At 46.2% G+C, this 14,454-nt stretch overlaps 1 protein-coding gene across 1 annotated transcript in view; it reads right to left on the bottom strand.

Moving 5' to 3' along the window:
• LIX1L (limb and CNS expressed 1 like) overlaps positions 1-14,454 on the bottom strand; it is a 265,194-nt gene that overhangs the window by 65,814 nt on the left and 184,926 nt on the right. Inside the window, exon 5 of the mRNA XM_086945367.1 lies at positions 1,465-1,542. Within this exon, the coding sequence (XP_086801493.1) occupies positions 1,465-1,542 (78 nt within the window). The remainder of the gene's footprint in view (positions 1-1,464; positions 1,543-14,454) is intronic.

The following is a 14,454-nucleotide window of genomic DNA, read 5'->3' as shown; positions in this document are numbered from 1 at the left end:
TGGTCCTGGGTCCTGGGAGGGAGTTCCATGTTTTGGCTGCCAGGTAGGAGAATGATCTTCCTCCGGTGGTGGTTCTGCGAATCCGTGGGACGGTGGCGAGGGCGAGGCTGGCGGAGTGGAGTTGGCAGGTGGGAGTGTAGAATGAGAGGCGGTTGTTAAGGTATTCGGGGCCCATGTCGTGGAGCGCTTTGTGTGCGTGGGTGAGGAGCCTGAACGTGAGCCTCTTGTTGACGGGGAGCCAGTGCAGGTTTCTCAGGTGGGCGGATATGTGGCTGTGGCGAGGTATGTCGAGGATGCGTCGTGCAGAGGCGTTCTGTATGCGTTGTAGTCATTTCTGAAGTTTGGCGGTGGTTCCTGCCTACAGGTCATTTCCGTAGTCCAGTCGGCTGGTGACGAGGGTCTGGGTGACGGTCTTTCTGGTTTCGGTGGGGATACACCTGAAGATTTTTCAGAGCATGCGCAGCGTGGTGAAGCAGGAGGACGAGACGGCGTTGACTTGCTTGGTCATCGTGAGGAGGAGTCCAGGATGAATCCCAGGTTGTGTGCGTGGTCCGAGTGAGTCGGCGCGGAGCCCAGTGCTGTGGGCCACCAGGAGTCGTCCCAGGCGGATGGGGATTGGCTGAGGATGAGGACCTCCGCCTTGTCGGAGTTCAGTTTCAGGCAACTGAGCTTCATCCATTCTGCGACGTATTTCATTCCTTCCTGGAGGTTGGTTTTGGCAGTGGCTGGGTCTTTGGTGAGGGAGAGTATCAGCTGGGTGTCGTCGGCGTAGGAGATGATGTTGATGTTGTGTTTGCGTGCGATGGCGGTGAGGGGGGTCATATAGATATTGAAGAGGGTTGGGCTGAGCGAGGAGCCTTGGGGTACGCCGCAGATGATCTCGGTGGCCTCTGAGCGGAAGGGAGGGAGGCGGACTCTCTGGGTTCTGTCGGAGAGGTACAAGGTGATCCAGTCCAGTGCCTTTCCTTGGATCTCGGTGTTGGAGAGACGGGTTATAAGGGAGCGATGGCATACGGTGTCGAAGGCTGCCGAGAGGTCCAGGAGGCTGCAGAGAGGTCCAGGAGGATTAGAAAAGAGGATATGATCTGGTGGGTCCAGCTAATACTTTCCAAATGATGTAATTGTGGTGACATAGCAGGCAGGAGATAAGGTTGAATGAACGTATACCACTCACCCATTACAGGCACACTGTTTGAACATACAGTTAAAAACCCTGCTAGCAACATAAGCAGATTCTATGGTGAAAAGTTGAGACAAGAAGCCCTTTACAAAAACTTACAGGTACTTAAAAATCCAACTATCTATCCTACTGAAGTGAAGAAATAATTCTGCTGCAAAAGATTGCCATACATGGAGGTAAACGGAAAGAGGAAGGGCAAGAAAACAATAGTACCTTTGTCCTGATGCATGTTTACTTAAACAATAATTAAGAATCTCGTATGAAAAGAGTGAATGAAAAACTACCTGTCTGGAGCACTGCCGGTCCCTCATTGCTTTGAGGCTGCCATTCCAATGTAACAGCTGGAAAACGGTCATCAGTTCCTAGGAATACAAATAACAGGCTAAAGTTTAATAGCAGTAAACAGCAGAAAAATATAGTGATAAGATGCAAAAAGCTAACATTACTATATGTGTAGAATACTGTGATGCCAATGCAAAAGCTCCTTTCTTTCGTACAGTAATTATCTCATTGAATTATCTCTTTGACTAAGCACTCCTTCTCACCTTTTTGGGGAAATATCCAGGTTATATAGGCTGGAGTCTCAGCATACCCGCTGAGAGTGTCCACAGCGCCAAGGAAGCCACTCAAAATTGAGGTATGGTATGGCACCCCTTGGCAAAGCACTCCCTCTCCCCTTTTCGTGGGAGGATCCGGTAAATAGGCCTTGGAGTCTCAGAGACCCATCTGAGAAAGTCCACAGCGCTTAGGGAGCCTCTTGCAACAGAGATGGGGAAATGATACCACTCCCCCTGGGATCACAGCTTCTGGACTTTGGGCGCAGCTCTGACTCGTCTACCGATTTGTGTCCCCATCACCCTCCCCCTCCTCTTGCCATGCCGTGTCTCTAACCCTCCCCTCCTCTTTCCCTCCTCCACTCGGTCTACTTCCCCTGGTCTTACCCCCACTCCTTGGAATTTCTCCCCTTGCCAGCTTTTTCCCCTACCTATATGTTCCTTTTTGTTTGTCTCAACCTTAACTGTAACTAAAATTGCCATGCTCTTATAACTGTGTAACCTTTGTAAAGCTGTAACCTCCAATTTATTATCTGATACCCATGTAACGCGCTCTGAAACCTGCGGGTCCAGACAGCGCTATATAAAACCTTTTAAAAAAAATAAATAGGCAAAGCTCAATTCTTTGTTTCTGGTCCTTAATTTCCATCATTGAATTTATTAACTTTGGGAGATTGTAAACCCTCATATTTTAAAAATGGATAATAAAAAATATAAATCAACTTAATTATAGCATCCCCACTTGTGAGAGCTACTCTAGGATTCAGTTTTCAGCCAGGGAAATTTCTAAAACTCCTTCTAAAATGCCTGGTATTTGTTCATACAAACAAAAAGGCCTTAACATTGTGATTTGTTGTATTTAAAAACTGAAAGCAAAGAATACCACCTAATATATATATGAAAGAATGAATTAATTAATATATAGCTCCTGATCAACTTTTAGACATCCACATTTAAGGAATCGCCTTACTTTCAAGATGTCTTACATATGGTAAACAAAATCAGTTTATCAGTGCACTCCCTTTTAGTCAAGGAAGATCTGTGAGTAAAGTAATTGGGCCTTGATGGGGTATAACTCACTGACCCAGGGAGTCCACAAAAATTGCAGAATTAGCACTGTACCTGGGCTGGTGCAGTGTCTCCCCTGGCACTCTCCAAGTTCCAAACAAGAATTTTTCTTAATTTCTTGTTAACAAATTATTAAATAAAAACATAATCCGAAAATTTAACCATTCCTTTCTCTTATTTCCTTCTTTAACAAGGTCGAAGGTTATTTATGGTTCCATACCATAAGTGTTCATTTATAACAATATAAGGTAATAAGCCTCACTGCATTTCGGACCGTGGGTCCTTCATCAGTAGGTCATTGAATACTGTGGAATGAAAGAAAACTTGTATTCAAATAATCATACATTCATAATCAATTAAATTAGCTTAAGTGTTGGAATACTTAAATTATAAATTGTTATCAACTGTTACTACAAGAGTGGCACATTATATATATGGTCCCAATCAATGCATGTAATGTACATATCTAGTGTTAAGAGAAACAATCACATTTTCTCATGATAAACCATCCTTTTCATACATCGGGAGAGTCACATCAATACCTCTGATAGTGTGTGTCAATCAGATCCATTTCCAAATTTCATTGGACAAGTTGTTTAGGATGTGGTCATTTGATGCGAGTATAATATCTGGGGATCATCAAGATTTAAAATACATCAAAAATGAATGTTCATAAATAGTTAGGTACACTGAATGAACATCTTTACTAGTGATATATGGGCGGATGTAATCTGAATCTGCGATCGTTAATGCTGTAAAAAAAACATGTGAAGCAACCTTGCTTATGTCTTAAATAAAGCCGATGTTAAATACTGCTCAGTGAACTTCAGCAATAAACCATCAATTTCGAGTCTGTCAGATAATGGTGTGTAAAATATAGGGGGAATGTGATCTTGTCAACATACGCAATGAGTATCAATAAGATACACTAATCTCCATTGTGCCCTCATGTAATGAAGCTAATCATGAAATAAAACATGGGTAAAAGAAAGAAACTGAATTGAGTGCCTACCGAACATTTATGTCGTTAAATCTCCAAGGCCTTCTGATGAAGGGCCCACGGTCCGAAATGCATTGAGGATTGTTACTTTTTTAAGAAAAATTATAAATGAAGACTTACGGTACAGAACTAGAATAGCCTCCAATCTTGATAAGGAAGGAAATATGAGAGTATTGAAGGATTACATTTTTGGATGAGCTTTTTATTTAATAATTTTTTAAAAGAAATTAAGATTGAATAAAAACTTAATTTCAGTATTTGGTTAAAGAAAGACAAATCCTTGCTTGGAACTCCGAGGAGTGTGAGGGGAGACACTGAACCAACCAAGGTACAGTGCTAATTCTGCAATTAACATATGGAAATACCCACGAGAAACTGTTTGTAAATAATAATCCTGCAACTTCTCGTAAATTATATCCATATCCCTGAAAATTTCACACAGATGGATTATTGTGCAGAGTAAGGTGGTCTTTTAGTAAGAATTAGGTACACTGTTCTATTGCCAGAGAAATGTCAAAAATTCAGGTTTCTGACAATTCTTCATACAAAGAGAACGGCCTACCATTTGGACGTTTTAGAATAAAAAATTGAATGCAAAAATGTACCACCTAATATTTAGTTCTTAGTTATCATTTGAACATCCCCATTTAAGTGACCATCGTATATCTAAAAACAAGTTTTACATATTGCCTAACCAGGTATGTGAAACTGATATTATTGAAGAAAAGTTACAGGATCATCACTTGCACATAGAGATTAGTTACATGGTGGAGTACGGACAGTCTTTTAAGCAAGAATTCTGTACACAGTTCTTCATCCATCCACTGACAAAACACAAGCGGCACAAAGATGTAATTCCTTGATATCTCACTACTTTGTTTGTCCAAAAATAAATGTGAAGCCATTTCCTTAGCAATAATATGAGATCGCTTGCCAGATGGACAGAGGTATCATTCCGAAACACAAAGTGGCTGACATATAATCACTAATGATTGCTAGCATGGGTGAATGACATGAAAATCACAAACTATTTTGCACTGACGTCAGATGAGCTTTAATAATAATAATAATAATAATAATAATAATAATAAAAAGGATACAAGAAGAACAATATTAATGTGACCTAATCTGATTGAAAAGAATGAAATGGTTGATCCTCTTACCAAATCTTCTAGGAAGAATGATAAACATTGTTGAGAATAAGAATGTTAAATTATTGTTTTGGATGGGTTCATAAGTAAAAACCACAAGTGTTGCAAGGTCAAAGTATTATGTGGAATGGCAGGGCTGCCTTATGTAATACTAGCACAATACACAAAAGATGGATCCCTGGTACTCTCTCACTACAACTTCTCTCAATCCTGGTAGCGTGGCAAAAACAAGAGAGGCTACACAGAGCTAAATCTCTTGGAATATATTTGTATTTGTATTTTAATGTATTTGTAGAGCTCATCAATCTTTCTGAGGGACATCACAGCGCTAGGGCGAAATTTAGAGCAATTCAGTGTGGTCTTAATAGGATCAGTATCTGGGAAACAAGTTGGTTTTCAGTTTTTTCCTGAACAGCAGATGGTCGTCTGTCAGGTGAAGATCAAGTGGTAGATTGTTCCGGAGGACCGCAGCTGCTTTAGAGAAAGATCGATCACCCATCCTAACCTTTGATGTGCGTTTGACTGAAGCAAGGGGCAGAGGACATGTCACATTTCGGAGGGGGAGCATGAAATTGTAGCTTATCTTGCAAGATGTGTGGTCCATTTTTATGCAAGGTTTTGTGCACAAAGCACAGGAGCTTGAAACTAGCTCTCTGGCCTACAGGTAGCCAGTGTGGTTCCCTTAGACAATAAGATGCTGAGCTGTATTTTTCTTTGTTATAGATTAGTTTAGCGGCAGCATTCTGGACTACCTGGAGTTTAGCAAAAAGACAGTCGGCCATGCCAACATAAAGGGCATTGCCATAGTCCAGTCGGCTCAAGAGAAGAGCCTGGGTTACCGATTGTCTGCAGTTAGAGGGAATCCAGGGATACAGTTGTGTGAGCAATTTCAGTGTGGCAAAAGCTTTTCCACATAGTGCGTACTTGGTCATGCATGGAAAGGGTGTTATCGCCCTAGACTCACACTTGAACATGAAGAAAAATATTAGTAAGACATGCAAGGGTGCGAACCACGAAAAGAGGACTCTTAAAAACCTAAACCCATTCCTCCCTCAAGAGGACATCAAGCAGGTGGTACAAGCACTTGTCATACCGAGGCTAGACTATGGAAGCGCAACGCTCTGTGGCCTCTCCAAATATACCTTGGCCCCTCTCAGGGCCTCATTGAATGCCGCTACTTGACTGGTCACCGATACAAAAAGAAATGAACACATATCCCCAGCCTTAAGATCTCTAAAATGGTTACCCTACGAACCACGAATACAACTAAAGATTGCTTGTCTGACGCACAAAGCTCTACACTTCAAAACCCCTGGCTACCTGGCTCAAACTGAAATTATCAGGAGAGGGAAGAACCTCAGGAAATGCAAATTCTCTACTACCGAAACCTCAGACCTTTCGCAAAAAGAAAACGAGGCTCAGAGCCTTCTCTGGCGCGGCAACTAAGATCTGGAACTCTGTCCCGCTGGAAATCCGCAGAATAGCCTACACTGCTGCTTTCAAACATGAAGTAAAAACAATCGTAATGAACAAGTTCCTGCCTTAATTGGTCATGGACAGCCGGTTTGCGTAATTATCTTTTTTGCTGTTGTTGTTTTGCCTAACAATTATAATACATATGATTCTGTGCCTTACCTTTTTAAGTAATGTTTGCTCGCATCCTTGTACAATCTTAGTAGTTCATTATGTTACCCACTTCTACCCTCTCTTCAATGTCCCCTTACTGCCTCCCCACCCCCCCTCCTTTACTGTGAAGCGCTCCGATACCTTCAGGGTCTTGTTCGCGCTACACAAAACTTAAAATAAATAAATAACTTTGTTAAGCATTTCACATCACCAACATGGACGATAAGTAGTAGACAACTCGATAGAAATCAGACACAAATTGATAAAGATAGCTTTGATTGTTATACATTTTTAGAAACCACTACATACAGTATAACCAGAGTTATCTATTTTAAAGCATTAAATAAATCAGAACTTTAGAATGTGAAAAACAAATATATGCAATTGGTTACTTAGAGAGTGAGTTCAATGGAACCCACTTGGAGTTAAGGTCTCGTGAGTCCCTAGACCAGTTCACGACAGCTCCTACAATTTTACCTGGCACAGGGGAGCAGGGTGCATAGGTGCACTTAAGCTGTCACACAGAGCTATCAATCAAGCTAGTGGCGTTGAAATGGTTACCTTAGCAACAAGGAACTTGTGGGGCGAGTTGAGCAAAACCCTTTGAAATTTAAGCAAGGAGCTGGTCCTGGACTAGGAGTCTCCCGGCAGATCCAATCTTCCTGGCTCTTGGGACTCGGGTGCAGAGGTTCTCTTGGCTTAATGTGGTGCCAAACCAGATCCGCGACCAGAGGAGCTGGCAGGCATGCCAAGAGAGGTTAAAAAGAAATGCAAAATCTTTCCGATGGAGCAACAGGGGTGGCTGGTTGTTCGTGCAGGTGATTCTCTTCTAAAGCAGGATGTAGTTGGGCTGACCACCAACAAGCCTTGATACCTGCAAGCACTCTGGTTGAAGAAATTTATCAAGAGAACCAGGGAAATGTTGTAGAATGCTGACCCTCGCTGAAGATTTGGACTACAGTTCCCAGAAGCCACCAGCCCAAGGACTTTGAGCAGCCACGCTGGAAGGCTCGGGGAGCACGACTTCGAGGCGGTGGACTTCGAGGGTTGTGCCTGCAGACTACAGGGGGCAAGTTCCTCTAGCCCAGGGAGCTCTTGTGAAGTCTGGAGTTTGCAGAGGGATCCTTGTGGAACCAGTCTATTGCCTTGGTTGCGTTGCAATCCAGCTGGTGCACGGTGGCTACCACAGGTGCAGAGCTTAGGGTCTATCTTCAAGGAGTCCTACATTGTCATGGATACAAGTCTCTTCTCAATATCACGTTGAATCTAAGGTTCTGGTGTCTGGGGTGCACCTTACATCCTGGACATAGGGGTTGTTAGGAGGAGTAAGGAGTAGTAGCAAATGGCTATCTAATACTGCAGCTAATCGGCCCCAGTAGCGATGGCATCCTGTGGGTGTATGTCACTAAAACTAGTCAGAACCTGATTTTTAGCCTAAAATCAAGATAGCCAAAACCATCTTCGACTGTACACCTGAGCTGCAACACCCTAGAGGTGTGGTCAGCCTTGTGGAAGTGGACGCCTCTTGCATAGCTATTTTCCTACCTGCGTGTCTGGGAAGGGGAGGATTTGTCCTCAAGTGGTGGGACAAGTTCCTTTGTCCAGTGGTGTCAGTGAAGCCTTTGAGGCTTACCGCCACATGGGTCTAAACACTAGCCATACTGTGCGGGCTGAGGTGTCACCTCCTGCTCACACAGGTCTTGATCGCTGGCCTCTGGGAGTGGCAAACAAACAGCCCCAGGATAAGGTCAGACTTCTGTCGTGACGGAAAACCTTCAAAAAAGCCCACCAAGGAACAAGAGCACTGGGTTAACTTGGTGGATATGGTCTAAAGTGCCACCTAGGTACATGCTGGTTAACCTCGACAGCACCATTGTGTGGGGGGTTAAGCAGCACTGTGTTTGGCACCAAACAAGAAAGAAATTGGCCAGGCCATTATGGAGCCAACATAGAGGTAATGACCATATGCCAGCCCATATTATCCAAATTGTGTTAAGGATGCTACCACATGGCAATATATGCCTGCACATATATTCCCACGCACATAAAATAATGCACCTTGCCTCCTGGGCTACATGAGGTCTGCTTTAGGAGTGACTGAAATACTAGATGCAGTGAGGTGACCCTGTCACACATGGTGTGTGTAGGGTCAAACTTGAGCAGGCAAGCTGCTCATGCTGGGCTGACATTGCAGATCTGCTGACATTGTAGATCTGCAGACTTCTGTTTTACTCGGGTCACTCAGGGTGGCACAACAAGTGCTGCAACCCTGGTATCCCTTGAACATTCCTGCCCTGGGTATCACTGTTACCATATACTAGGGCCTTGTAGGGATTCAAAAGTACTTGCCGATCGGGTGTACCAATTCACATTTAGTTTAATGGAAAGGGCGCTGGTGCTGGGCCAGATTAGCAAGACCCACCACACTTTCATATCAATTTCCACAGCATCTAGCAGCAAAAAGTGGGGGGGAGGGCCATACAAAAAGGGCACTGTACAACAACAAGATTAAGCAACACAACATTAAGCTGCTGAAATGGGAGGGATGCAAAAATATTTTGATTTCCTCAAGCTTTAAAAAACAGTTAACATTACAGCATTCTTAAAGCACAAGTTACTTACCTTCGGTAATGATAGATCTGTAAGAAACAATAATAGTGATAGATTCTTTACCTTAGAATTACCCCCAGGCGTCAGACTGGGTCCGGGAAATTTTCATCAGCAGTACCCCTGTGTGTCGGTAGGCGGCGTTGTACAGCTCTGTGTGCGTCGTTGGCGCCGGGATGAGGTTGCTGGAGCTACTTGGATGCGCCCACGCGCGCTGACGTCAGTTCTGTACACAACTTTCCGCGCCAGAAACGCAGAGCCATGCAAGAAACTGACCACTGGTGCCATGAAACTAGGGCCTTAAAAGGGATGACCTTAACCCTAGAAATCAGTTCATGGAACGGGGAGGATGGGTGGGGCGGTAAGAAATCTATCACTACTAATGTTTCTTACAGATATATCATTACTGAAGGTAAGTAACTTGTGTATCTGAAAGAAACACATTGTGATAGATTCCTTACCTTAGAATAGATACCCCAGCAATACCAACCACGGTGATGGGTCTGCGAACCAAGATCACACCGGGAAGTCCTGAATAACAGAACGGTCAAAGCCATCTCTTCGGACTTGGCTGTCCAGGCAGTAATGCTTGGTAAGCGTGTACAGTGAGGCCCATGTAGCTGCCTGACAGATGTCAAGCAAGGAAACTCCCCGTCCCAAAGCAGTAGTGGCTGCCGTCGCCCTGGTAGAATGGGCATGTAGCCCCACCGGAGGCTCCTTTTTAGCTAAAGAATAACAAGCCTTAATGCACAAAATGACCCATTGAGAGATGGTCCGCTTGTGCACGGCCCGGCCTTTCTTGGCGCCCACGTAGCCAACAAAGAGCTGGTCAGTCATCCACCCGGAACTGTTGTGTGCGGTTAAGGTAGAAATAGAGCGCACGTTTTGGGTCCAGACGGTGGAGCCTCTCTTCCTCTTTTGAGTGATGCAGAGGCAGAAAGAAGGTGGGCAAAGTGATGGTTTGCCCGATGTGAAAGGCAGTGACAACCTTTAGCCGAAAAGATGGACGAGTTCTCAGGACAACCATGTCCGGATGGACAGAGAGAAAAGGAGGTTTAGACGAAAGAGCATGAAGCTCACTCACTCTTCTGGCAGAGGTGATGGCAACCAGGAAAGCAGTCTTTAAAGTGAGAAGATGAAGAGGACAGTTGTGAAGTGGCTCAAAGGGAGCTCACATCAGATAGGTCAGAACCAGTTTCAAGTCCCACTAAGGCATTATGAAAGTACCAGGAGGCTGTGCCCACTGGAACTTTAGGTCCCACTGCAGAGCCTGCATATGCCATCTGGCATGATCCACTAGCAGGATGCAGAAGTCATCAGGCCCAGTAGACGGAGGGTCATCCTGACCAAAACCCGGGATAGAGGCTGAAAGATCGGAATCCTAGTCTGAATAGCCCAGACTCGCTGCTCAGGAGGATAAACCTGAAACTGCGCAGAGTCTAGAACCGCTCCGATGAAGAGGAGCTTCAGAGAGAGAATCAGGTGCGACTTTGGCACGTTGATGGAAAACCCCAGCAAATGCGGGAGGTCGGCAGTAGTCTGGAGGTGGGAGACGACTGCTTGGGGCAAGCCCGCCTTCAACAGCCAGTCGTCAAGATAGGGGAAGACTGGAACCCCTGATCTGCGCAGATGAGCTGCGACCACTGCCATCACTGTCGTGAACACCCAAGGAGCGCTGGTAAGGCCAAAGGGGAGCACGGTAAACGGAAAGTGCTCATGTCCTACCGTGAACACGCAAGTTACGCCGGTGGACCGGCAGGCTGGGGAAGTGGAAATATGCGTCCTGCAAGTCCAACGCTACCACCTAGTCTCCAGGGTGGAGCGCAGACAAGATCTGAGCTAGCGTCAACATCTTGAACTTATCCTTTTGGAGGAAACGGTTGACGTTCCTGAGGTCCAAGATAGCCCTTGTCCTTCTTGGGGACCAGAAAGTAGTGGGAATAACAATCACAGCCTACTTCTGGCCCAGGAACGCGCTCGATGGCCCCCTTGGCCAAAAGGGCCATGACTTCCTGTTGAAGAGGCGCAAGATAGTCCCCCGACATGCGGTGGTACCGAGATGGCATGGCTGGAGGGGTAGTCTCGAAGGGGAAGGAGTAGCCCCTTCGGATAATTTGCAGCATCCACTTGTCCGAGGTGATGTTGCGCCAGTGGGGGGAGATGATTGCGAATTCTGCCGCTAACTGGCGTTTGATGGGCCTGAAATTCCGATCTAGGAAGGCTTTGCAGTGGATGCCGCAGGGGTGGAGGTGGACTGACCGGCCGCTGGCCCCCTGAACCGCCTGACGGTTCCCATGTCCGCAGCCGCACTGATGTTGTTGCTGCGTCGGCCTGTGGCTCTGGAACAAACATGTTGGGGCACCCCTTCCGTGGCTACGAAAGGAGCGAAAAGCAGAAGGTGGAGGAGGCAGAGTGGCCGACAGGCCCAAGGACTTGGCCGTAGCCTGGGAGTCCTTAAAGCGCTCCAACGCACTATCTGCCTTACTGCCAAAGAGGCGAATGCCATCAAGGTGCATGTCCAGAGTGTTCTGGACATTCCGAGAAGCCAGTTGTCCTCAGCCAGTCGTGGCGCCGAAGCACCACCGTCGTGACAATCGCCTTGCCCAGCGAGTCGTCGGTATCAAGTCCACAACGGATGGTGAACTTAGCTGCGTCACTCCCAGCAGCAATAGCTTGGAAGAGTACTGTCTGGGCCGCCTCCGGACAGTTAGGCAGCACCTGCGCAACCGTGTTCCACACAGAGTAGGAATAACGTCCCAAGAGGAATGCAGTGTTCACTGACCGCAGTCCTAAGCTGGCAGATGAAAACAGCTTCTTGCCAAGCTGCTCCAGCTTCTTGGATTCACTACCTGGAGGGGCGGAAGGGAATGCCCCAAAGCAGAGGTTTGGACAAGCAAGCTCTCAGGAGTAGGGTGTTGAGAGAGAAAGAGGGGGTCGCCCGAAGCCGGGCGATGGCGTCCGGTCACGTCCCTGTCCACAGGAGCCCCAGTGTTGGGCCTGAACCAGATGCCCAAAAGAACGCCAGAAAGTGCCTCATTGAAAGGCAGCAGTGGCTCCGCAGAGGTAGCCGCCAGCTGAAGCACTTCTGTAAGGAGGTTAGTCCAGACAGCCACTGTAGGGAGTTCGAGGTGAAGGGCATCGCCAGCCCTACGCAACACCACTGCTTAACTTGCTCCCTCCTCCGTAGCCACTGAAGGAGAAGACAGTATGCCAAGGTCAGGTGAGGTGTCAAGACCACTGGCACCCCCCAAATCCTCTGCCAGTCCGGATCATAACCACACTGTTGTGTGAGAGGGTCCTCAGACCCCTTCCAGTCCTCCCCTTCCTCCAAAGTCTGTGAATCAGGCTGAAAATAAGGAGGACAGACAAAGGGGTAAAAAGGCCCCATCGTCTACTGCTACTGAGCGTTTCAAATAGGAAATCTTCCTCTAGAGATTCCTTGTGTAACTGTACCCCATGATATTCTGCAGCTCCAGCAACTAATTCTAGATATGCTACATTGTCCTCAGGGGTGGAAGGCTTTGCAGGGTAAAGATTTGGGTGGTTATCTGTAGGTAAATCTGTGTTATAATCCTTCCAGGGGTCTATTGGTAAAATATTGTCCCCATTAGCTCCATTTTCATCATCATCATCATCATCAGGTGGTGGTGGTGGTGGTGGAGAGTTAGTTGGTGTAATCAGTAAATGCTGCAAAGGTGGAGAGGTTGGTGTAGGGGTTAGTACCTACATCCTTCCTCTTCAAAGGAATATGGTAAAGGGTGTCCTCTGACTCAGGTTTGCGTTTTGAGGTGATTTAATAAGAACACGTCCTGTATCTGGATTTATAGAAACTTCTTTTTGTTTTGGGTCCGATTTGGGTGTTGGGGCATTGAAAATCGGATCCTGTAGCTTCGAAGGAGCAGTTTTAGTTTTCAGCACCAAGGTTTTCGGTGCCGGGGTAGACTGCCTTTCACGTGTGGAAGGTTTCGTGCAGGAGGCTTTGTTTTTGGTGTGAATGATTATGGCTCCGAAACGGTTTTCGGCTTCGAGCCTGAAGGTTTCGGCTCGGTAGCAGACTTTGGCCGACTCGATCCCAAGCCGGAAGGGTTAGTGACGTGTTTTGGTGCAGAGCCAGAGGGCGGGGCATCAGAAACATCTTGTTGGTGCCGACGTGTCCCGAAGGCGGAGGTGAGACCGAATTCTTTGGTTTCGGCTGAATTGCAGTTTGGGCCAAGGGGCGTTTGGTACTCACGGGACGTTGACCTTGTGGCATCTGGGAGTCCGATTCTGGAATGGAGGCAAGTTCTTCTTTCTCTTCCTCGGCCACTTGTGCATCGAATTCGTGCTTGGGTCCTTCGCCGAAGATGTACGGCTTGTATTCGACATTTTGACTCTGCATTTCGCAACGTCGAGCAGGCTGATCAGGGAGTGTTTTCTTTGATCATAACTATCTGCACGCGTCGCAGTACTGATCATTGTGCTCCGAAGACAAGTACAAGTTGCACACTTCGTGTGAGTCGGTGCACGGATACTTGGCGTGGCCCCGGGGGCAGAATTTGAAGAGTCTCTTCCATCAACTGCGAAGTGGACCGACGCGGTTAGGTAGGACGGCCTTCCAGAAGATTTTTCGATCGAAACAGAGGTTTTCCTCAAAGGATACGATACGCGGAGAAGTGGGATACATGTTTGAAACAATACCAACGTGGGTAGAGTGGATTGCGCACCGAGGGGAACCCGAAGAAAAGGTTTCGAAGCGGAGAGCAGCAATACATGTCCGAACCAGATGGCAGAAAAAAACAATCTAACAATGGAGTTGATACCCAAACGCACCATCATCGAAAGTAGGAGTCACCTACCTCGTGACTGGAAAGACTTCTTTGAAGAAAAACAACCTGCAAACATCCGGACCACACACTAGTTGGCAGGAGTATGCAAAGCATGTGATCTACAGCTCACATGCCTCAAAAACGATATTTAATAATAGAAAAACTGCCAATTTGGGCAAAAGAGTGCTACGTAACAAACTTACCCACCCAAGTTTAATTGGAAAATCTGTGAGCCTTGTTTCCAATAGTTTAATTGCAGTTTATTGCCATCCTCCCAGGGACGCACCTGGGTGGAAGGAAGTGAGCTACAATCCAAACCTTTTAATGGCAAGGTTGCTAATTTTAAGTTAATTGCACTTTCAGAGCCCAGACAAGCCTTTTTGTGAATTAGGGGCCACCTTGAGATGAGATCTAGTGCAAGGAAAAGTTTAAAGTCACAATTCAGTGTGGGATGTGAAAATAT

The sequence above is a fragment of the Lissotriton vulgaris genome, chromosome 12, assembly GCF_964263255.1.
Source record: "Lissotriton vulgaris chromosome 12, aLisVul1.2, whole genome shotgun sequence".
Classification (NCBI taxonomy): Eukaryota; Metazoa; Chordata; class Amphibia; order Caudata; family Salamandridae; genus Lissotriton; species Lissotriton vulgaris.
Note: the sequence above shows the minus strand (reverse complement) of the source record. Positions and strands in the feature narration are given on the sequence as shown.